The sequence below is a fragment of the Podarcis filfolensis genome (genome assembly GCF_964270895.1).
Source record: "Podarcis filfolensis genome assembly, chromosome: 8".
Taxonomy (NCBI): Eukaryota; Metazoa; Chordata; class Lepidosauria; order Squamata; family Lacertidae; genus Podarcis; species Podarcis filfolensis.
Window position 1 is genome coordinate 1,211,642 of NC_139611.1, and position 24,604 is coordinate 1,236,245.

Genomic DNA, 24,604 nt, shown 5'->3' on the forward strand with positions numbered 1-24,604 from the left:
GCAAAATTACAGCAGTCTTTGCAAATCTCCATGTCCAATGTTACCTTTGATACCCTATTTACCACATCCTGGTTATCTAAACTATTTTACAAATAAAGAGAGAAGTCAAGTTAGTAAGTAGGGCTGCCAGGTCAGGTGTATCCCAGACGCTGAGATTTCTGGGCCCAGCAAGGAGACCTCTTGATGTCATGCTGGGCCCCGGAAACAGAGGTCAATTGGGAGAGGGAGCAGGGGAGTGAGAAGGCCCCCTGCTTCCCCAAGGGTTCATGCTATAATTTGAAGCCAGCTCCTGCTGGGCTGAAGCATGCAAGCTGCAGGCAGAGTCTTCTGGCTGTTTTATTATTCTTATTGAAGGCGTTCTCACCCCCTGGCGATCCAAGCCCCCCAACTGCCTCCTGGAGGGGGCCAGGCAAAGCAGGAGACTTCAGGCCAGAGCTGGATTTCTGGCGCTCCTCTTAGCAAGCGAGAGGAAGAAGAGACAGAAGCCGAGGCAGCACAAAGTGGTGTTGGTTTCTTTATTAACTTGGATTCTGGTAGCAGGTGGACAAGGGAGGATGGTCTATACATCAGGGGTGAGGGATGGAGGTGGGGAGGAAGAGGGAGGGGAGGAGGAGGAGCCAAAAGGCTCAAAGATTCCCATAACAATAAAAAAGAAACTAAAAGTAATCTCATAAACTTCTAAAAAGCATCTAGAGTGCAGACGGCAGCATTCTCTAGGCATCACCCTCCCCTACAGCTCCTACTAGCAATCAGCGGGCAAAGCGTCGCCCCGCAGGCAGGCGAGGGGGGCACAGTTCGCAGCTCATTTTCCTACGCACTACAGGAGGCCAAAGCATGGGGGGGGCCCACGCTAGAGTCTATGGCAAAGGCTGTGTCAGCAATTTGGGGCGGGCGGGCATACAGGGCACATGTTGCATGAAGGTGGTGGTGGGGGTTGCTGTGTGTACTTTGCATGATAGTCACTGGGGCAGCTCTTGATACTTTCTGTGGAGATGCCTGGACCACATTCTTGGGTCTTTCCCCAGCTTCCCTTCCCTCGCCCCATCACTCTGCCCCTTGTGCATGAGAGTGGGACCCACATGCTTGCCCAGCCCCAGATTGCTTGGGGGGGTGTCAACGACCCGGGGCTGCTGCATATGGGGTGGCAGCAACAGCACCAAAGGCCTGGAAGGGGGGGTCCCTGGGGGAAAGAGCTGAACTTGTGCATTTCTCAGGAAGCAGGTGCCCCTTGTCATCTCTTCTGGGTCCAAAGACTGAAGGGGGGGGGGAGTCACATGGCAACCAGCCAGCATAACTCCCCACCAACTCCCCCCCCCCGCTCTCTTTGGAATCCCAGGGCAGATGCCTCCTAAAAGGATCGACCTTTTGCTCAAGGAAGGAGTCCCAGGCTTCTGGCTTGGCTGGAAGAAGTGTCATGGGGATGGGGAGGATTCCCCAAGCACCAAGGGGCAGGGAGGGGGCAGTAGAGCATCCTCTGGCAGGGAAAAAAGGCCCAGAGTGCACTGCTCTTCCCTTTATTCATCCTGGAACTTGGTGTGGGAGTGTGTAAGTGGGTTTGCGGGGGGGGGGGGAGATTCAGCTACTCCCCAGCTAGGAGTGGTCCAGGAAACTTTGGCAGGTGCCACGTCTGTGCTGAGTTGGGAGGCCATTGCGGGTCCTCCCTAGTGTAGAAGCGCAGGTAAGGTTGCAACGCAGCTCTGCACCTCTCCTGAGCGACAGATTGTGCTGGGTGGAGCCGGGCATCGGACGCAAGCAGGACGCTGCGCTCTTCCAGCCCGAGGGTTTGGTGCCAGTGGGCCTGGCACAAGTGGACTGGCAGAGGCTCATGCACTAGCCCTTCCTCCCCCCTCTCTTCTTCCATCCACCACTCACCCCGCCCCCCGAATGTGTGTGTGTGTCTTTGCAAGAGAGAGAGATATGAGCCTGGGAGATCTGCTCTGCCTGGCCCCATCCTTAGCACTCCCTGCCTCCATCCCGCTGTGGGCTGGCAGCCCGGGGAGGCTTCTTGGGGAGCCGCGCCAATGCCATCCTGCCGAACGTCCCTATTTGTGTTTGCATAGTAGGTATCTGTTCGCATTGTATACACAAGGTTTGAGCCACTGTCCAGGCCGCGCTTTTCCACCCGAACTGGGCAGGAACAGCCGGGGGGCGGGTTTCTCTCCCCCTGGGCAGCCCTGCTCTGCTTCCCATCTCCTAGGCCTGCAGACCTGGACCGAAGGCTGGGCATGAGGAAGGGCTGGGCGAGGGTGGATGGGCCGCCGAGTGCCGTCCCGCTGACTCCTTCCCTGCTGCGTCAGAAGAAGAGGGCTCCGGGAAGCAGGTGCCCCCGCACGGCTTCCCCTCCTCGGTCCGGGCTTTAGGTCAGGAGGAAGAACTGTAGCTCATGCGTCTGCAGTCGGTCGGTCATGCGAATAAGACAGTAAAGTTAGGTCTCTTACGGAAATCATGCCATGTAACCTAAAGAGTCATGGAGAGCCAGCCCTGCCCCAGTGAGCTCGTGGCTCCGCTCGCCTGGCCATCGTGGGGGCACAAGAGGGAGGTGGAGGTCAGTGGATTGGTGTCGAGGTGAAGCCCTGGTGGAAAGAGAGGAAGAGGAGACAGGAAGCTCGGGTTAGAAACATGCCAAGGCAACAGCAAAGCACCTCCGCCCGTCCCTCCTCTGGGCTCGGGGATTTCAGTGCAAACAGAAGGAACCTTTCCAGCGCAGACAGAATGATCTCTGCCACTGCACTTCAAACACAGCACACCCACCTGGGTCAGGGCTCATCCCCACTCTCTCCAGGGAATGGTAACTCAAAGTCTCGAATAAAGCACTTCCCAGGGTGATTTGGGTGGGTGGGCAGGGGGATCCCGACAGTTAAGCTGGCTCAACACAAGGGGGGAAATATGCTAGCGTAAGGAGGCCTCTAACATGCCATTGCCACAGCCCACAGGAGGGGCCTTAGGTGAAGTTTCTGCTAAATTTTGCCTAAAACAAGGCTCAAGGCAAACGTGAAGGTTTTCTGCAAAGGCTTCCGAAGAAGGCAAACTTTAATTCCTTCTAGCAATACCCTCACCTTGTCGCCAAATTTACGTGAAGTTTGGAAGTTCTTATTTGAGATACGCATCTGATGAATCTGAAGAGGAGCCAGTCTGACTTAGGGAAAGCTCTTTGGACGCTCAGTACTCCAGGCTTGGGGCCCAGCCTCCCAGCTATTGTTACAATAACGCCAGCAGGGGGCACAATTTGGCTAAAATTGGTCAGAGGGTAAGGCCTGTGGATTTCCTTCAGGGGTTTCCCTACTCTCTTATAATTCATGCACTGGCATTTCTTATTATCATACAACTGCAAAAAGGAGAAACTGCTCCTGGATGCCAAGTTTCTAGTCCTTAACGATCACTGCACTTTCCATGGAGGCTTCCTATACTTCTGCAAATCCTGTGGTCCTCCAGATGTTGTGGGAGTCCAGCTCCTACCAGCCAAGGGTGCCAAGTGGAATAAAATATTGCAGGTGGGCTGTGTGTGCAGGGAAGCCCCGTCCTGCATAATCAATCACAAGATGTAGTGCATGCACACCATTTGAATGGCAATGGGGGGGTCCAGCCCCCTCAAATATTTTACAGGGGCGGGGGCTGAAGGGACCTCACCCCCTACGAGTTGGCTCCTATGCTACCAGCCTCATGGAACATTGCCAGTGGCCAGCTGTAGTCCAACAACCTCTGCAGAAACTCAGGTTTTTCCAGGTGAGAGCAGTGCCATCTGAGCATGCAAAAGCTGCTCTCTCTCTCTCTCTCTTCCTTTGCAGGGGGCTGGATTAGAGGACCCTTCTAACTCTTCAGTTCTATGGCTCTATGACTCTATAGTGAAGGATGGCTACAGCACTCAAGGCAAGAGGAGACCTTCCTGTTCCTATTCCCCCCCCCCCCCCCGAGGCAGACGAGAACTAAGCCTTGTGCTGCTCAGGACAAGCCCTGTTTAAGCGCACAGACTTTGGGCTCCCAGCAGAGCAGAAGGAAGCAGCTGTGAGAACAATGCAGAGAGACAGCACACAAGCAGGCACAGACAGGCCCAGGGAGCACAGGGACTCCCAAACACATCTAGGAGGATTGGCAGCTTGAAAAGCAAGTGGAAAGGGGGAAATTTGGGTGGCTGAAGCTTCTCTCGCTATAGTGCTACACGCCTCGGGAACATTTTCCCCTCTTGCCCAACCCTTCCCCTTCTGCCCAACCAAGCAAGGCCCAGGAACCAAGGGCTGCTCCCCCACTCCTGGCAGCCTTCAGATCTGTTCAGCAGGCAGAAGCTCAACCGATGTAGCTTCTGTTGCATCAGAGACTGGAAGGAGCCACAGATCAGTCCTGCCACAGATGTTGCTAACCAGGCCCTTCCAAGGATTGCCAGATTGCATGAAGGCTGAAGGCTCACACTTTCAGCCCTTGTATAAAGGAAGGAGCTTTGGCAGATATGGCTTCTCCCATCAGAGTAGGAAAAATGTACCTCTGCCAAACTTGACTATTATTATTATTATTATTATTATTATTATTATTATTATTAAAGACACAGAGGCTGTACCTTTGGCAAGTTGTGAACAGTCAGTAAGATTGTCATGGATGCTTTAGTTGAGACTCCTGCCTTGCAGGGGTTGGACTAGATGACACTTGGGGTCCCTTCCAACTCTACTATTCTATGATTCTATAAATATATATACACACATACACCCCCATACATCAGGGAGAGGAACTAGATCTGGCAGGTGAACTGGGTCATGATTGCCCCAAAAGGAGACTGCCAGGCTCTCCATAAGGCAGCTGATTGCTTGCTCTTGTGAGGCTCCTCTTGCAGCCCTTTGCAGGATCCGCCAATCAACTGACTGGTGGTGTCTGCAGACTCCCTTTCGGCTGAGCGAGGTTTTCACCTGTCATCCCATGTGATGTCATATATGAGCTTAGGCGCAGGGCAGGTGGGGGCGGCTTGGCTGAAATGGTATGAATTTTGGCACGAATCACTGCTCTGGGCTTGCCAGCCGGGAGGTTTACCCAGAATGGGTTCATGGAGGCTTGTTATGGGAGGCTTGTTCTCTACTCTGACACTCCCTAAAATCAAATCTTCTGTGGGCACAGAGTGAAGGGCACCCCTGCTTTTCTCAAGAAGAGCAGGATGAGGATCCTGGTGGCACCAGACCCTCAAGAGTAGCACAGAAGCGCTTTGCAGGCACTCCTTTGTGTCGGGAAGGGAGAAGGCTAAGGCTAAGGAGAAAAAGGCGAGGAAGGGGCGGCAGGATAGCAGCTTACAAAATTATGCATGGCATGGAAAAGTTTCTCTCTCACACACACAGTGCAAGAACTCATGGGCAGTCAATGACGCTGAATGCTGGAAGATTTAGGATGGACAAAAAAAGTCCTTTTTAAGGCAGTGCTTAGCTGAATGGTGGAGCTCCCTCCCACAGGCGGCAGGGATGGCCACCAACTTGGATGGCTTGATAAGAGGATTGGGAAAACTCATGAAGGGGTGGGCTATCAGTGACTACCAGCCACAAATGCAGGGGGTTGGACTAGATGTCCCTTGGTTTCCCTCCCAACTCTTCAATTCTATGATTCTAAGGCAATGATCTGCATTCTGTGCTGGAAACGGCAGGAAAGGGGAGACTTCCGGTTGGCGCCAGCGCTAATGGCCGCCTCTCGCTGAGCTCCGCTCAGGGAGGCTCTTCACGGGTTCGGGTCCGACCGCTACGGCGAAGCGGGGACCCCTAAAATCTCAGGCGCAGAAGCCTGAGAGCAAGGAGGCTCGGTGGGCACCTAAAGCGCCCCTCTTTATCGCAAGGGAGCCTTTTTAAAGGCTCCGGAGTGGCAGCGGGGGAGCGCTGGGCTGAGAGCCGCTACCCAGCCCGTGAAGTGAAGCCGCGTCGCCATTGACGGAGAGCGCCGACTTCTTCCTGACATTTGGATTACAAATTGGACTACCGTGAGTAAGATTGAGCAACAAATTTACAAGGAAATAATCGTAAATTGGCTGAAAGCGGAGAAGGTTTAAAATAAGGAAGTCTGCCTTCTCCGGACTGCATGTAAATAAAGCATCGAAATAGGAAGCTGCAATTGTCAGAAAGGCTTTAAAAGTGAAGGACCCAGGCATCGGACCCAGCTCCCCCCTTAGCAAGCAGGGGCAGGGGGGGAAGATTTATGAACTGTTTTGCCTGCACGAGAGAGGCTTGGAAGGGAAAGTTCTGCCGCTTTAAACCCTTGGGGAGGACTGCCTGGGAGTGAGCTACCGGGACTGAGAGCTGTCATTTGAGACTTGCCACAAAGTAGGTGTTCTGCTGGATTACAACTAAAGACTTGATTTGACAGAAGTTTGGAATTTTGGAAAGATACTTTGGAAAGATACAACTTGGCTACTTAGAAGAATATAGGACATTTGGTTGCTACCTTTGTTTGCTTGGGAAGGGAACTTTGTTACTTTGCACTGGAAATTTTGAACTGCTCCATCTAGAGGCTAAAGGGAAATAACTACTACTATTTACTGTAAGAAACAGACTTGTGGAATTTTCCACCTGAAAGTGATTCCCGTGGGAAAGACCTTGGGATATGAGTGGCCCAATAGAGGAGAGAACAACAAGGGCCAAAAGCAAAGCTGAACAAAAAAGAAGAGGCTCAATTGTACCACCTGCAGCTCCTTCCATGGATACAGTAACAATAACCAAAGCATTAGTCAAAATAAATGAAACCCTAGAAGTGCTAACAAAGCAGAGCACTGAAAACTCCAAACAGCTGAATCAATTGTCAACAAAATTGGATTTGAATACAGAGACTATAAATAAATTAGTTCAAGAGAATGAGATAACTAGAAAGATTGCAGAGGAGGCAAAAGTGTCGGCAGAGGAAGCAAAACTTTCTGCAGGAAATACACAGGAACAGATAGTACCAGTCTGTAAAAAGCTGGAAGAACATGAGGCTGCTCTGTCTCTACTGGAACTACAGAGAAAAAATAAAAACTTAAGACTGAGATTGATTCCAGAAAATGAAAAGGATAACTTGATAGAATATTTGACAAAAGAATTTCTGGAATTTTGGCAGGACAGCTTGAAAGAGGAGGAATTTAAGATAACAACTGCTTTCAGACTGGGAAGGAGACAGAACAGAAAGAGCCCAAGAGATTGCCTTATAACTCTGAGATCTCAGGAGGAGAGAGATAAGATATTGAATTTGCATTTCCATACAGCCCTTGAAATTGGAGACTCACGTGTGCAGATTTTTAAAGACATTCCTAAAAATATTTTGGAAGCGAGGACCCACTATAAGGACTTGGTCACCCTATTGAGAAAGAACAACATACTATTTAGATGGGAGTTCCCACAAGGTTTGTCGTTTAACTACAAAGGAAAGAAAATTAAGATAAAGACAGTGCAAGACAAAGAACAGTTCCTGACAAGAAACGAGGAGGACCTTCTTAAGGAAACGGCGGAACCTACGGACCTAGAAAACCTACCAGACATTTCGAATTTATCTTTTGGAGCTAGAAAATCAACAGAAGATCTCCTTGGAGCCGTTGGAGGGGCAACTGAATAAATAATAAGATGTCTTTGAAATTCTTAAGTTGGAATTGTAATGGCTTAAACCTTCCTAGGAAGAGACGAGAAGTCTTCCACATTTTGAAAAAAGAACAATTGGACTTGATTTGTTTACAGGAAACCCATGTGACTAGGTTACATCGAAAATTACTTATCAACAAAAGATTAGGACAAGAATTTATCTCATCGGATAAAGTGAAGAAAAGAGGAGTGGTGATTTATGCAAAGGAGAAGTTGGCCCCGAAATTAATATTTAAAGATGAACAAGGAAGGTATATAGCAATTGAAATTCGAATACAAGGAGAAAAATTATTGATAATAGGAGTCTATGCACCAAACGAAGGGAAGTCGGAATTTTTTAAGAAACTGCATGAGACATTAACAGACTTTCTGGATTACAATGTAATTTTAATGGGAGATATGAATGGAGTGGTCTCTACAAATATGGACAAAGCACAAAAACAGGTGATCTCCAAGGATGGGAGATTACCTAAGACATTTTTTGAAATGACTGACAATATAAATTTGATTGACATTTGGAGAACAAGGAACCCTCTAGAGAGAGAGGGAACCTTCTTCTCTGAAGCAAAAATGACATGGACAAGAATCGACCAAATATGGATAACTAGTGGGATGGCATCAAAGGTCAAGAAAGTGGAAATCTGCCCAAAGACTTGCTCCGACCATAACGCTGTAAAGATGGAAATGAACTCAACAACAGCTGGTTCCTTTAGATGGAGGATGAATGACTCCCTATTTAGAGATGAAGAGGTATATAAAAAGGCCCAGAAGGCAGTTAAAGACTACTTTGAGATAAATCTGAGAACAGAAGTGGAAAAAAGAGTGGTTTGGGACGCAAGTAAAGCTGTCATGAGAGGATTTTTAATACAACAGAATGCCGTAAAAAGGAAGAGACAGAATGAGAGAAAGGACAAGATCATGGATAAGATAAAAGAAGGAGAAAAAAGACTGAGATCTAAACCAAAGTCTCATGAAATCCTGAGGGAAATCAAGTTTTATCAGAGACAATATATGGAATTGATGAATCAAGAGATTGAATGGAAAATAAAACAAATGAGACAAAAGACATTCGAATCGGCAGACAAATGTGGGAAACTTTTGGCATGGCAGCTGAAGAAGAGACAAAAGCAGAATACGGTTACCAACTTAGAAGTTGAGGGAAAAAACATTTATAAACCTAATGAGATTAGAAACTGTTTTCAGAGCTATTTCAGGAGACTTTATGCACAAGGGCCAGTGAACGACAAAGAAATTGAAGAATTTCTTAAAAAATATGGATTACAAAAAATTTCGGAACAAGATAAAGTGATTTTGAATCAGAAGATAACTGATCAAGAAATTGAGGGAGCCATTCAAAATATGCAATTGGGAAAATCTCCAGGACCGGATGGACTGACCTCCAGATACTACAAAGCTTTGAAAGAATGGCTTATGCAACCGTTGAAGGAGGTCTGTAACGAAATTTTGGAGGGGAAAAAGGCACCTGATTCGTGGAAAGAAGCATATATTACGCTTATACCAAAGACAGAGACGGAGAAGAACCAGGTCAAGAACTACCGCCCTATATCATTACTCAATGTGGATTACAAAATCTTTGCAGATATTTTGGCAAAAAGATTGAAAAGAGTTTTGGTGGGGGAGATTCATAAAGACCAAGCGGGCTTTCTTCCAGGAAGACATTTGTCAGATAATGTGAGAAATATAATAGACATTATGGAGTTAATGGAAGTTAATATTAATACTAAGGCAGTATTAATATTTGTGGATGCGGAGAAAGCCTTTGACAACATTTCTTGGAGTTTTATGAAAAAGAATCTCCAAGGGATGGGGGTAGGCCAAGGTTTTGAAAATGGTATAAGTGCAATTTATTCTGAGCAAAAAGCAAAACTGATTGTAAATAATGTGGTCACTGAAGAATTTGCTATTGAAAAAGGGACACGACAGGGATGCCCAATATCCCCACTACTTTTCATATCTGTCCTGGAGGTTCTATTAAATATGATTAGAGAGGACCAGCTGGTTAAAGGGATTCAGGTCGGAGCTAAACAGTACAAACTGAGAGCATTTGCAGATGACTTAGTTTTAACCTTACAAGAGCCAGACACTAGTACGAAAAGAGTTTTAGAACTAATACAAGTATTTGGTCAAGTAGCAGGTTTTAAGTTGAACAAACAGAAAACGAAAGTACTGGACAAAAATCTAACAGCTGTTGAAAGGGAAAAGTTCCAGAGTGAAACTGGTTTAATGATAGCAAAGAAGGTGAAATACCTGGGGATTAATTTGACATCTAAGAATGTGAATCTTTTTAAAGATAACTATGAGAAATGCTGGACAGAAATTAAGAAAGACCTAGAAGTATGGTCAAATTTGAGACTTTCCTTGTTAGGCCGTATTGCTGTTATTAAGATGAATGTCTTGCCTAGAATGTTGTTTTTGTTTCAAACATTGCAGATTTTAGACAAAATGGATTGTTTCAAGAAGTGGCAAAAAGACATATCTAGATTTGTCTGGCAGGGCAAAAAGCCCAGAATAAAGTTTAAGATATTAACTGATGCAAAAGAAAGAGGGGGGTTTGCCCTGCCGGACTTAAAGCTGTACTATGAATCAGCGGCGTTTTGCTGGCTGAAAAGTTGGCTGCTTCTTGAAGACACAGACACTTTGGATTTGGAAGGGTTTAACAACAGATTTGGTTGGCATGCATACATATGGTATGACAAGGTAAAAATCCATCAAGGTTTTAAGAACCATATTGTTAGGAAAGCATTGTATAAGGTTTGGACTCGATACAAAGATTTGCTGGAAAACAAAACCCCCAGGTGGTTGTCACCAATGGAAGCTAAGGAAGTGAAAAAACTTAATATGGAATCTAAATGGCCAAAGTATTGGGAAATTATAGAACATGAGGAGGGGAAAGTGAGATTACAGAGTTATGAGAAGTTGAAGTTTAAAGTAAGAGACTGGCTACATTACCACCAGATAAATGAAGTTTTTAAACAGGACAGGAAAATTGGCTTCCAGGTGGAGAGGTCAAAATTAGAAACAGAGCTTTTGGAACCCAATACTAAGAATTTGTCAAGAATGTATAACTTGCTGTTGAAATGGAATACACAGGATGAGATGGTTAAATCAGCTATGATTAAATGGGCACAAGACATTGGCCATGACATTATGCTTGCTGACTGGGAACAGTTATGGACTACCGGTATAAAGTTTACGGCATGTAATGCCTTAAGAGAGAACATCATGAAAATGATCTATAGGTGGTACATGACCCCAGTCAAGCTAGCAAAAATTTACCACATGCCCGATAATAAATGTTGGAAATGTAAGGAAACTGAAGGTACTTTCTACCACCTTTGGTGGACGTGCCCAAGGATCAAGGTTTTCTGGGAAATGATTTATAATGAAATGAAAAAGGTGCTTAAATGCACGTTCGTGAAGAAACCAGAAGCCTTCCTCCTGGGTATGGTAGGCCAATTGGTGTCAAGGAAAGACAGGACGTTTTTTATGTACGCTACAACAGCAGCAAGAGTATTATTAGCAAAGTATTGGAAGACACAAGAACTACCCACACTGGAAGAATGGCAGACTAAGGTAATAGACTATATGGGACTGGCTGAGATGACCGGCAGAATCCGCGACCAAGGGAAAGAGACGGTGGAAGAAGATTGGAAGAAGTTTAAAATCTATCTTAAGAACTGTTGTAAAATTAATGAATGCTAAAATGTTTTGGGTAATGCAAAACAGAATTGCAGCGACTAGCAATTGGATATGAGAAATAAGATCTAAAGAAAGTCTTATATGGAAATTAGGGGATGCTGAAAAGATTGATAACAGGGATGCAGAAAGGGGAGGTATGGGGAAGTCGCCGAAAGAAGGTCAAGGAAAAAATGTTAAGAAAGTATACGTGTTTATATGTTTGTTTGTTTATGTATTGTCTTGTATTGTCTTTTATTATGTGTTTAAAACCTAATAAAAATTTTTATAAAAAAAAAAAAAAAAAGGAAACGGCAGGAAGGGAGAGTGCTCTTGAGCTCAGATCCTGCGTATGGCTTTCCCACTGGCATCTGGCCAGACGCAGGTGCTGGACTAGAGGGGCCACTGGCCTCATCCAGCAGCCCTTCCTCTCTTTTTACGTTAGAGGAAATGCTTTGCATGCAAACCGTCCCAAGTTCCATCACTGGCCTCTCCGGTTAAAAGAGAAAAGGCTCAGGCAGCCACTGAGGCTGATGGGAGTCGGAGTCCCACGATGTGGGCTGTGTCAGATTGTGTCAAGCTGGTGCCCTCCAGATGTTGTTGGACTACAACTCCCATTGTTCCTGACGATGGCCCATGCTGGCTGGGACTGATGTGGCCGAACAAAGGCCAGCATGGATGATAAGGAATTCTGCGCAGGCTGACACAGAAGAGACAGATGACTCTGCCCCTTCTCCACCAGCTTGCTAGACAGAAGAGGCTAAGAGGCAACATTTGCTTGGAAATGCAAGCTGCTATCCTCTGAATAGACCAGCACTAAAAGATGGCAGGCTAGTAGGACTGTTTGAGGACCAAAGCAGCTGTGGACCCCCAAGAGGCCCTGAAGGTGCTTTGAGACTCCCATTTTAACACCCACATCACATGTCCAGAACAGAGGATGGGCCTGCCCCTTGTGGAGTCCTAGATGGATGTGTTCAGGGCTGCCCCTGAAGATGGCGTTGAGGTGGTAGCCAGTGCATAATGTGGCTGCTGGGCTGCTAAGTGGGGCGGCTCAGTGGGGCCAATCAATGTGTTATACTGGCCTATAAAGCCCTAAATGGCTTGGGGTCTGAGGACCTAACAGAGCACCTTTGTCAGTATCAACCGTCTCAGGTCCTACAATTGGCAGCTGAGGCCGGGGTGGTGGGGCTGCCTGGTTGGTGCTGACCCAGGACAGACAGGGCCTTCTTAGTGGTGGTTTTCCATTTGCGGAATGTGCTCCCTGCTGAAGTGCAGCCATTATTATTATTATTATTATTATTATTATTATTATTATTAGGTAAAGGTAAAGGGACCTCTGACCGTTAGGTCCAGTCATGGATGACTCTGGGGTTGCAGTGCTCATCTCACTCTATAGGCTGAGGCAGCTGGCGTACAGCTTCCAGGTCATGTGGCCAGCATGATTAAGCCGCTTCTGGTGAACCAGAGCAGCGCACGGAAACCAGAGCAGCGCACGCCGTTTACCTTCCCGCCGGAGCAGTACCTATTTATCTACTTGCACTTTGTGCTTTCAAACTGCTAGGTGGACAGGAGCAGGGACCAAGCAATGGGAGCTCACCCCATCACGGGGATTAGAACCGCTAACCTTCTGATCGGCAAGCCCTAGGCTCTGTGATTTAACCCAAAGCGCCACCAGCGTCCCTATTATTATTATTTCAATTTATATACTGCCCTATATCCAAAGATCCCAGGGCGGTGTACAACATTTAAAAAGAGAATTTACATAGCATAATAAAAATAGTAAAATAAAGCAATCACAAAAAAACCCCACAGCAACAGTTTAATGGCTGAAGGCCTGGGAGAAGAGTTTGCCTGGTGCCTAAAGACATGCAATTATGGCACCAGGCAAGCCTCCCTGGGGAGAGCTTTCCACAAATGGGGAGCCACTGCAGAAAAGGCCCGTTCTCTTGTTGCCACCCTCTGGGCCTCACATGGAGGGGCACACGAAGGAGGGTCTTGGCTGACAAGCTCAGGGTCCAGGTTGGTTTGTATGGAAAGAGGCAGGTCTTTAGGTGTTGAGGTCCTGAGTTTTGCACGGCTTTATCAGTCAGTACCAGTACTTGGAATTGGGCCCAGAAACTCATTAACTTTCCGGAGGAATCAAAAACATTCCAGGGATTTGATAGCTGAAAGGCCTTTTTTTAAAAAAACACAAAACTCTGCTTATAATTCTTTGAAATTTGTTATTAGTGTTAATGTGTTTGTTGCCCTGGGCTCCTTTGGAAGGGTGGGATACAAGTTGAAATAATAATAATAATAATAATAATAATAATAATAATATACAGTGTTACCTCGGTTTACGAACTTAATCCGTTCCAGAAGTCCGTTCTTAAACCAAAACAGTTCTTAAACCAAGGTGTGCTTTCCCGAATGAGGCCTCCTGCCGCTGGTGCCCTTCCACCTTCCACCATTCGGCTTCTGTTCCTTGACCGAGGTAAAGTTCTCAAATCAAGACACTATTTCCGGTTTTGCGGAGTTCGTAAACCAAATCGTTCGTAAACCAGACTGTTCTTAAACCGAGGTACCACTGTACAGGCAAAGGAGAGGGACTCCAAGGGAAACTGCTAGGTCCTACCACAGTTGACACCGCCCCCCCCCAGCTGCTAGTAAGAACAAAGGGGTGTTTACCTCCAAAGAGGCCACTCGAGGGGTGGGGGGTGAGGGGTGTCACTGCTTCCCCCTTTTCAGGCTGGCTCGTTTCACTATCTGAGCCCCCATCCTGCCCCCGAGAAGCTCCGATCTTGAGACACTCCCTTGAGCCTCCTCCTGGGCAAACGGCAGCGAGAGACAGGAAAGCGGCAAACGGTCACAGAGAAACCCACGAGGGGGGTGGCAGACGGACGGACGGACGGAGAGACACAAGGAGAAGGAGAGTCAGATGGCGGCAGGGGACTCCTGCAGCAAAGTGCCTGGCATGGGCAGAAGGAGAGGGTCCTGCTGCGCCAGGCAAGGGCGAGGGGGGGGGGAGAAAGAGCAGGGGACAGACGACAGAGAGGAGGACGCAGCTGGAGCCCTGGGGCTGGGAGGCCCGTGGGGCTTGGGTACCTTGCTGCCTGCACTCTCCTGCTGCCAAGGGGCATGGGCCAGGAAGCGGCCAGCCTGGGCTTCCAGCGCATAAGGCTCCTGTAGGGAGCCTTCCATAATCACCTCTTCGTGCTGCCGTGCGTCGCCTGTCCCGTCCGTTTCCAGCCGCCGCACCACCTTCCGGATAATCTGCAAAAATTAAGTGCAGCACTTTTAGACAGTCTCCTGCTGCCTCAAGTGATGCCCACCAGCCCCCGAAAAGCCTGCCCGCTCTCCCTTCCAGCCCCGGATGCCTGGAGTGCCTTCCCGCGAGGCACAGCCCTTGATCTCTTGTTCTGGAGCCTGGACCTGCCCCAAATGGTGGGGCAGGGCCCCATTTGCCCATATGAAACAAACTCCACCACCTCCAAATTTAATTTTATAGCATTAATACCTATTCATCACTCACAGACACCTTTGGAATGTTGAAAGACCATGAGGGAATCATGTTTCCCTCTGTGAACTAAGGCATAAAGACATTATCTTGCAAGAATATGTACAGCTGCCTTCCTCAACCTGGTGCTCTAGGACTACAATTCCCACCAGCTCCAGTATTATATGGCTGTGGCTAATGAGAGTTGTAGTCCAAAACATTTGGAGAGCACCAGGTCGAGGAAGGCTGGGCTCTGACAAGGGAGATATATCTGCTCAGCCTCAAATCCTTATTGGGTGATGTTGGACCAGCCTCTCTCTCTCTTCCTAACCTACCTCACAAGGTTGTTCTGAGAATAAAGAAAGGAGGCTGACTGCATGAACTGCTCTGGTCCATGCATGCATCAATCCCTGTGGGCTGAGGCTGCTGGAAATTGTAGTGCAAAACATCTGAAGGGCACCAGGTTGGTGAAGGCTGCCTTACGATGCCCCTATAAGGCAGGCCAGCATATGGTCTCCAGGTGAGAGCCAGCCATTTGCTTAAGATCACCTGCTGAGTTTGGGGGAAAGGAGAGATTTGACATCCTAGGGACATCCTGGTTCATAGCTCAGACCCTGGGGCAGCAGTTCTATGTGCCCTTGCCTGGGAGTCATTTCCACTGAGTGCAGGGAGATTTAATGTTGGAAGAAGGATAACTAGGATGGCAGCATGAGCTGCTATACTCAGATTTCCCCAACCTGGTGCCCTCCAGATGTTCTGAACCACAACCCTGACCATTGGCTGTGCTGGCCGTGGCTGATGACAGTTGGGAGTCCAAAAGGTTTGGATGGCACAGGGTTGAGGAAGGCTGACTTACCGTATTTTTTGCTCTATAGGATGCACTTTTCCCCCTCCAAAAATGAAGGGGAAATGTGTGTGCGTCCTATGGGGCGAATGCAGGCTCCTTGGCTTCAGCGATAGCAACACGAAGCCTCCGAAGCGCAGAGGGAGAGCTCCCCCCATGCTCCGGAGGCTTCGTGTTGCTTTCACTGAAGCCCCTGGAGCGCAGGGAACTCCCGCTGCGCTCCGGGGGCTTCAGGCAGCTATCCGCAAGCCCTCAGAGCGCAGCAGAAGGGGCTCCATTTCTCCTACCGCTTCACTGAAGGGGCGCTGAGCAGAGAGGGAGAGCTGCGCAGCGCCCCTTCAGTGAAGAAGGGAGGAGAAATGGAAGGGGCTCCGTTTCTCCTGTCGCTTCGCTGAAGGGGTGCTGAGCAGAGAGGGGGAGAATTATTTTTTTCCTGTTCTCCCCCTGTGCGTGGGGGTCCTGTGCGTCCTATGATCCGGTGCGTCCTATAGAGTGAAAAATACAGTAGATTGCAAAGTCCTTTGGGCAAAAACGTTTCTTTCTGCCGTTGCAACTCAATAAAGTGCAATGTGCATTGATAGTGCTGTATTAAATAATCATCTTCAACATCATAATCACATTTATGTTGTAACCACCCTGAGACCTGCGGGTACAGGGCGGTATACAAATTTAGTTAATAATCATAATAATAACCATTGCTAAGAACTGCGCAATGCGATCTCCCCTCTCTCCAGGTGGCAAAAGAAGACAATTGCCTGGAGGACGGAATGTCAGTCTCAGGAGGCGTATCTTGCATGACATGCGACACGGGCTGACATTCCTTGCTCTGCACAACCCCACCCAAAGGCGCAGGAGGCCCTCCCCTCTTCTGCATCTGGCCACCCTCACCACAAGACAAGGGAGCGAGGAATTCAGCAAAAGAGGTCCTACACCCTTTGGGTTTCTCCTTCTCCCTGTTATCGGTAGGTAGCCGTGTTGGTCTGCCGTAGTCGAAACAAAATAGCAATAGCACCTTAGAGACCAACTAAGTTTGTTATTTGTATGAGCTTTCGTGTGCATGCACACTTCTTCAGATACCTTCTCCTTCTCCCCGCTCAGCATTGACCTCTGCCTGCCTCCCAGCACCTGGTGCTGGCCCTGCGCCCGATTTAGACCAACTGGTATTTTTAGGACCTTGCAGAAAGCTACAAGCTCACTCTCCCACCCAGTGCTGTGGCAGGTCATTCACCTCCCTCTTCATTCAGCTCCTGCATGAAATTCCCACAACAAGGTTTGCAGGGAGCAAAGGCCAGCGTGGCTGAAGCCAAGTCATTCCTTTGGATGACCAGAGCTTCTTTCTCTTACACACATAAGGACCCCTATAATTAGATCTTTTGCAATCATCATCATCAGCTGCTGCTAGTGAAGGAGGTGGAGAATCACGACCAGGAATTGACCCACAGGCTAATTCCATCACCCAACCTTATTTCCACATCCACCCCAATTTACCCTCAAACTTCAGACCAAGAGTCAGAATATGACTCAAGCCAGTCAGTCAAGCTGCATCCTACAGAGCAAACTAAGGTCACCCCCCCCACATGCGCATACTAGAAGCCACCCCCCACAAAAGAAAACCCCAACACAAACTCTCTTGGGCTGGGTAGTCCTGACAGAAATTGCTTCAACTACTGCTAGCGAGACCCCATCAAACAACCAAGCCTATCTGTCAGGGTTCCTGCCAGCACACTCTGGGATAAAGTCCAAGTGTGTCACACTGAACACAAGCAGGCAATGTGAGGAGCAAAACTCTGGCACAAAGGAAAAGAGCCTGGAGGTGCAGGAGCCCAGCAGGATTCTAGCGTGAGGGGCAGGAAGGGCTTCTCGGGGAGCCTGGAGCCGACTGGCCCAGCTGCCGCCTCCTGCTCTGCCCTCCGTCTCCCCCTGGCAGGCCACTTACCTTCTTTGTGACAATGTTGCCCTGCTCATCTGTAAATTGCTCCTCGGTCACTTGTTCCCCTGGAATATCCAGCGCTTCATTCCCCTGGAGGGAAAGCAGAAAGGAGAGTGAGCAAGATTGCTATGGGACCACAAAGTCCTTCACCCTCCCAGAACTGGCACAGAGCAGCGGACGTCCTCTCAAAGCCCCACGGGGGGTTCAAAGAAAGTCAGCTCTTGGGGCAAAGCCAGCGCTCTTCCTCTCGCTCCATGCCCTGCCCTGGTCCCTGGCGCCTTCCGCCACACTACCAGTGAGTGAAGCCTGGCACGGCGTCCCTGAGTGCCATCCAGGGCAGGTTGGTGGGCACCGGCCCGGCCAGTCTTGGGGAAGCCTCCTCCGGCCAGCTACCTGGACAATGACTCGCCGGCGCACCACCCGTGTGGAGACGGGCTCCTCGTCATCACTCAGCCCCTCGCTCTCGCCCAGCTCCTTGTCCAGCTCCTGGTGGATGTGCTTCAGCATGAAGCGGAAGGAGCCCTGGGCAATGTGCAGCAGGTTCTGGCAGCTGACCAGGAAGAAGCCAAGCAGCACCAGGCTGATGAGCAGCTGGGTCAGGAAGCCCCACATGGTGCTGCCACCTCCCGCCCCACCCCACCCCAACCAGCCCAGAGCCTAACGCTGGCCTTCCCTCATGGCATGAGGGCACTGCCCAGGCTACTGGCAGGAGCAGCCTCTGGCTCACGACTGGGAAGAGGGCAGGGGCCGGGCTGGGTAGGAAAGCTGCTGTAATTTTAGCCTCCCCCGACCAGCTGTTTGGAGGCTCTGGCCAACCCTCCCTGCCCCCTCCTTCGGCCACAAAGATGCAGCGGGGGGGGGGGGGAGCTTGTCAACGTCACCCAGTGCTCTGCCAAAGCCCAGGCAGGGCAAGGAGGTGGCACGAGGCCTGCCCCAGCCTGCAATCCAGCCTGGTGTCTCCTGGTGCCCCTGGGCACGAAGAGCTGAGACGCATGCTTTGCCTGAGCCACCTAGGAGAGGGCTGTGCACCCGTGTCTTGCACAGCAGCCCCCCCCCCCGTTCTCTGGCATCCTGGGCAGTTCTATTTCTGGCCCCTCCATACCTGGCTCTGGGTGAGAACCAGGCGCTACCCAATTAGGAAGCAATGAAGAGGCCGGCTGGCCAGGATATAAATAGAGCAGAGAGGCTGAACGTGGCTGCTGGGCCAGTCCCTTCCCCCAAGCAAGGGGGGGGGCGCAAATGAGCTTCTTCTGCACAGGAGTGCAAATGTCAGCTGAGCAACCTTCTCATTTAGCTGACATTACCCCCCCCCCCGCACACACACCTTTTTTTAGCCAAAGGCATCTCCCCCAAAGCTGCTGGCAAAAGCTAATAACTACCACTACCATATCAAATAAGAAGCAACAAGTGAAACAAATTGGAAGCCAAACATCCCAGCAGAGTGTCGGCAGGCAACTCAAGTGATGCTGAAGCCCCCTGAAATAGTTCTCTCTGGATCCCAACAGCTAAATCTTGGCAGAAGAATTCTGCAGCCTTGGTCCCCCACCCACCTACCCAGCCAAGGGCCTGCAATGATATGCGTCTGCTTCACTGGGTAAGAAACACTGAGCTAAAGCACAAAGAGCGTGTTGGATGCGTGAACTGAGCTACTTTGCTGGACCAGTTCTTACAACAACCCAGGAAAGGAGGCCTGGTTTTTGGCTTCCCTGCTACAACTAGAGACTGCAGTGTTACTCTGCTGCCCCCCCCCCCCCAAGAGACAGCATGGTTTTAATGGGTGCAGTGAAATACTGTACCTGTCAGGGGAATCTCTCACCGCTTGACACACCTGATGGGTGCAATCTTATCAACAATGTTTTGTTTCATTTTAAAAATGATTTAGTGATGTGTCAAATTTGATTTTTTTAAAATACCCCCCCCACACTTATTTCTGTCCATCTCAGTGAGTCCTTGGATGTGCAAATCCTCCTCCCTAAAATAATTATTATTATTATTATTATTATTATTATTATTATTATTATTATTATTATTTATACCCCGCCCTCCCCAGCCAAGGCCGGGCTCAGGGCGGCTGAAACCCTTCCCTTCCCTTCCACGTGTGGAGGGAAGGGAACACAGAGACAAAGGGCTGCACCTCCTGCAGTTCCACGGCAGAACATCTGTTACACACAGAAATCCCAGGTTCCACCCCACCATCTCCAGGTAGAGCTGGGAGAGACTCCCTCCTTGCAACCCTCTGGAGAGCTGCTGCCTTTCAGAGAAGACGATGCTGAGCTGGGGAATCCATAGTCTGGCTCTGCAGAAGGCAAGTTCCTTATTTCCTGTTCCGTTCCCCACCTTGCTCTAGGTCCCTGCGCTTGGGCTCGTAGGTGGGGATGGGGACTGTGAAAGATGCAAAAGAATATGTGAAAAGGATCTAGGAGTCTTGGTTGACCACAAACTTGACATGAGCCAACAGTGTGACGCGGCAGCTAAAAAAGCCAATGCAATTCTGGGCTACATCAATAGGTGTATAGCATCTAGATCAAGGGAAGTAATAGTGCCACTGTATTCTGCTCTGGTCAGACCTCACCTGGAGTACTGTGTCCAGTTCTGGGCACCACAGTTCAAGAAGGACACTGACAAACTGGAACGTGTCCAGAGGAGGGCAACCAAAATGGTCAAAGGCCTGGAAACGATGCCTTATGAGGAACGGCTAAGGGAGCTGGGCATGTTTAGCCTGGAGAAGAGGAGGTTAAGGGGTGATATGATAGCCATGTTCAAATATATAAAAGGATGTCACATAGAGGAGGGAGAAAGGTTGTTTTCTGCTGCTCCAGAGAAGCGGACACGGAGCAATGGATCCAAACTACAAGAAAGAAGATTCCACCTAAACAGTAGGAAGAACTTCCTGACAGTAAGAACTGTTCGACAGTGGAATTTGCTGCCAAGGAGTGTGGTGGAGTCTCCTTCTTTGGAGGTCTTTAAGCAGAGGCTTGACAACCATATGTCAGGAGTGCTCTGATGGTGTTTCCTGCTTGGCAGGGGGTTGGACTCGATGGCCCTTGTGGTCTCTTCCAACTCTATGATTCTATGATTCTATGAATAAATTAAGTCAGCCTTCACCTTCAGGATATCAAGCTTTGGGCGTGTTGTATCTTTACATTTCATGGCTCCAGTGCCACCAGCATTTGAACGATGCATTCCGTCAGCAAAGATAGATATTTCAGAATACACTGATGCAATATTCCCTAGAGTGCCTGCATTTCAGCAGTGTATATAGTTTAAATATTCTTGTATAGCCTTGTTTTGTTTGTAAAGCTTTAAAATCTTTTCATATCTGTGCTACAGATATACATGAGGTGAAATTTAATCTCATGCTGTGATGTTTGTTCCACATGTTGTTCTGAGGGTTCTCCCATCCCCTCCCCCAGCCCATTTTCTGTTGTGCAAGTGGAAGTCCTTACGCAGGGCTGGTGAGGGTGGAGCTCCTTTGGTGAATCCCACCCATGATGCTTATCTAGTGCCTTGACTTTGTTTATTCTGTTGCCTCTACGGACTGATCAGGGGTTGCTTTGTCTGGATGGGAATCGCGAGGGAATGTTGCACTCTCCTACCTGTGTTTGTCCAAATATGCTGCTGTCAGCTTCCTCCAGCCACTTAGCCAGGCCTTGCCGCCTCCCAGGCTGGAGCCCCCACTCCCTCTCCTCCGAGGAGTCCATCCGGGTGTGATCCGGCCTCTCCCTCTCCCGGCCCCGCACTCTGTAGGGCACCGACTGCCGCAGCGCCGGGGGGCTCAAGGACACCCCCTTGGGCAGGTCCGACAGACTGGAGATGAAGGTGCTCTCCACGGCCCAGTTGCCCAGCCTAGGGAGCAAGGAGAGAAGCACAGGCTCACCAGTTCTGCTCACGTGGAAATGCAGGCAAGTCAAGGGAGGCGAAGCACAGGGCTGCCTCATACGGAGTCAAGACAGCTTTATGGGATCATCCCTAAACTGTACTGTGAACCCCACATTTTGTACTATCCACCCAAACTGAGTAATTGATACACCCAACCAGGGTTCGTAGTTAACACCTAAAAATCAAACACTGTGTGATTCACTCCAAACAAACCCTGCACTTTGATTGGTCCACCTGGCGCAGTACTGTCTACGCAGACAGCGATGCCCAGCACTACAGGCCACATTTAACTGCAGAATGAACCCCATTCCTGAGCCTGCCCCCCAATGCACGCACCCAGTAAAGGACAAATAATCTGCAGAACAGAGGGGTGACTCCTGTCTCTCATATCCTAGTAACCCCTTGCTTGGAGTGACTGCTGCAATGCTCTCTATGCAGGGGGCTTTTCAAACTAGCCTGGAGATTTCAGCTGGCACCCAATGGGTTCCTGTTAGCAAAGGAGTGACCAGATGGGTTGGCACCCAGAGTAAAGTTCAAAAATCCAGTGGTGCCCATGGATCTAACAGCCTCTGGTCTCTTCTGAATGGCAGCAGATCTCCAGGCCTTTCCTGTGTTAGGCGAGGTGTGTCTTGAGGGGAGATACAGGTAATTGAACCTAGGGTCACCTACATGCAAGGCATGCAACACTGAGCTAGAGACAAGAAAATAATAAAAAACAATACATTTATTATTTGTATCCAGCCCATGTGACAGGGTTGCCCCCGCCACTCTTAACAGCTTCCAACACATAAAAAAGCATAATTAAACATCAATCATTAAAAATACAGCCAATACAGGGCTGTTTTCAGATGTCTTCTAAAAGTCAAATAGTTGTTTATCTCCATGACATCTGAAGGAAGGCTGTTCTACAGGGCAGGCGCCACTACCGAGAAGGCCCTCTGCCTGGTTCTCTGTAACCTCATTTCTCGCAATGAGAGAACTGCCAGAAGGCCCTCAGGGCTGGACCTCAGTGTGTCCGGCCTGAGTGAAGGGGGTGGAGATGCTCCTTCAGGTATACAGGGCCAAGGCTGTTTAGGGCTTTAAAGGTCAGCACCAACAGTTTGAACTGTGCTGAGAAACATACTGGGAGCCAGTATAGCTCCTTTAGGACCACTGTTATATGGTCCCGATGGCAACTCCCAGTCACCAGTTTAGCTGCCACATTCTGGATTAGTTGTAGCTTCTGAGTCACCTTCAAAGGTAGCCCCATGTAGAGTGCATTGCAGTAGTCTAAGTGGGAGATAGCCAGAGAATGAACCACTCTGGTGACAGTCTGTGGGCATGTAGGATCTCAGCCTGCATACCAGATGGAGCTGGCAGACAGCTGCCCTGGACACAGAATTGACCTGCACCTCCATGGACAGCTGTGAGTCCAAAATGACTGTCAGAATGTGCACTTGATCCTTCAGGGGCACAGTTACCCCATTTAGGACCAGGGAGTCCCCCACACCAACCTGCCCCCTGTCCCCCAGAAACGTTCAACCTCAGTCTCTTGGCTGCCATCCATCCTGCTGCTGCCTCCAGAGACTCACATGGGACATTCCCCATGGCTGGCATCCCTGCAAGCGGGGAGTGCGTTACCTCTCTTTGCCCTTGTCGATGACCCGACTGACAGTAGGCGACTCGGTGATGCGGGCCTGCACCCTCTGCTGGCCTGAAACAAGAGAGACTTTACTGTGGGAACCCGGCTTCCCACCCAGAGGCCCCCCTGGCGCTCGCCGTCTGGCCTCCTCCCCTCTGACCTCTGACCTTCCTCCTGCTCTAGCATGTCCATCAGGCCATTCATGGCGTCTGAGTCCACTGTGTCGTCCTCCACCAGGTCCATGGAGCCCAGCGGGTCGGGGCCATGCGCGTCCTCCAGGAGCTGCCCCGGGAACCGGCCTTCGCTCGTGGCGTCCGAGTCCTCGGCCTTGCTGCACTCCAGCGAGGAGTCTTCGGCAGTCACCAGCGAGGGCGTCAGCCCCGAGGACCACACCTGCATGTCGGACATCTCCATGAGGGCGTCCTGCTCGCTGGCGGCCATGGGGACGGCATCCATGACGGCCACCTCGCTCCAGTACTGGTCAGCGCGCAGCGGGGAAGGCAGTGAGTAATGCAGGGAGGCGGGGGAGAGCAGCTCGTCCTGCAGCGAAGCATAACCTGCATGGGCAGACAGAGGTCGACAGGCTAAGGTGCTGCAGGGCGCAGGGCAGGACACGCAACCTCTGGCCGTCGGGGCACGCAGGGGGGGTGCACACTTTGTGCGCCAAAAGGTCTCCATCCCAACGCGCATCGGTCCAAGAGAATGCAGCCATTGGGGCGGTGAGCAAAGCCAACTAAACCATTGGGGGTGGGCAGGTGGAGAGAGCGCCCCCAAAGATGGGCTGCCACCCAAATGGCAGATTTCAAATGGAAACGGGAAGCAAAGGCCCCGTGTCTTTACCGACGCCAGGGCAGCTAACCTGTAGCTTCCCAGATGTTGCTGAGCTACAACTCCCATTGTCCTGGACTTCTGGCCATGATGTTGGCTGGGACTGATGGGAGTTGGAGTCCAGCTTCGCTGGGCAGGCCAAAGGTTCCCTGCCCTGCCCTGCCCCGTGCCGTGTTTCTGGTGGGCCCTGGAGCCCTTGCCCTCAGCTGCCTCCTGGGGTGTCCCCCTAGCACTGGTTTCCCAGAGAATAATGTAGGGTCCCTTGTCGGGCGTAAAGGAGAGCGGAAATGGGGCAGTGGGGAGTGTTAAAAAGAAAACCTGATCAGGAAACAAATGTCACCAAGCCAAGCACTACCGTACATAAGGCTCAAGTAGCACTGATGCCTTTCTCTCTCCTTCACTCAGTTTTCGCAAATGACTGATTAGTCATCAGTATCAAACATGAAGATCAGGAGAGGGACTTGTAACTCAAACAAGCCTTTTTGTGCAATTGCATTATAAATTCTATTTCAGCAGAAGTTAGAAACAAAACAAGACAAAACATCTTGTAATGATAATATAATAATAATTTATTACTTAAACCCTGCCCATCTGGCCAGGCCTCCCCAGCCACTCTGGGCGACTTCCAATGGGATATTAAAAACACAATTAAACATCAAACCTTGATGCCTTATGTACGAAAACTCCCTTCAAGTCTTTAATAGTAACATAAAGAGTCCAGAATGTAGCACCTCAACATGCCCTCCTATTTTATATATATCAAACATAT

The 24,604-nt window shown here is 49.6% G+C and overlaps 1 protein-coding gene across 28 annotated transcripts in view; it reads right to left on the reverse strand.

Moving 5' to 3' along the window:
- Nucleotides 1-501: 501 nt before the first annotated feature.
- ANK1 (ankyrin 1) overlaps nt 502-24,604 on the reverse strand; it is a 178,441-nt gene continuing 154,338 nt past the window's right edge. For 11 of the 28 annotated variants that reach the window (XM_083629244.1, XM_083629227.1, XM_083629246.1 and 8 more), the window contains 6 exons: nt 23,175-23,564; nt 23,007-23,079; nt 21,104-21,353; nt 17,514-17,597; nt 14,343-14,510; nt 502-2,573 (listed from right to left, as the gene is read on the reverse strand). In XM_083629244.1, the coding sequence (XP_083485370.1) occupies nt 2,547-2,573; nt 14,343-14,510; nt 17,514-17,597; nt 21,104-21,353; nt 23,007-23,079; nt 23,175-23,564 (992 nt within the window). In that variant the 3' untranslated portion in view covers nt 502-2,546. Of the gene's footprint in view, nt 2,574-13,925; nt 14,064-14,342; nt 14,511-17,513; nt 17,598-17,900; nt 18,545-21,103; nt 21,354-23,006; nt 23,080-23,167; nt 23,565-24,604 lie in introns of those variants that run through there. The other 17 variants (XM_083629235.1, XM_083629232.1, XM_083629231.1 and 14 more) reach the window with 7 other exon arrangements.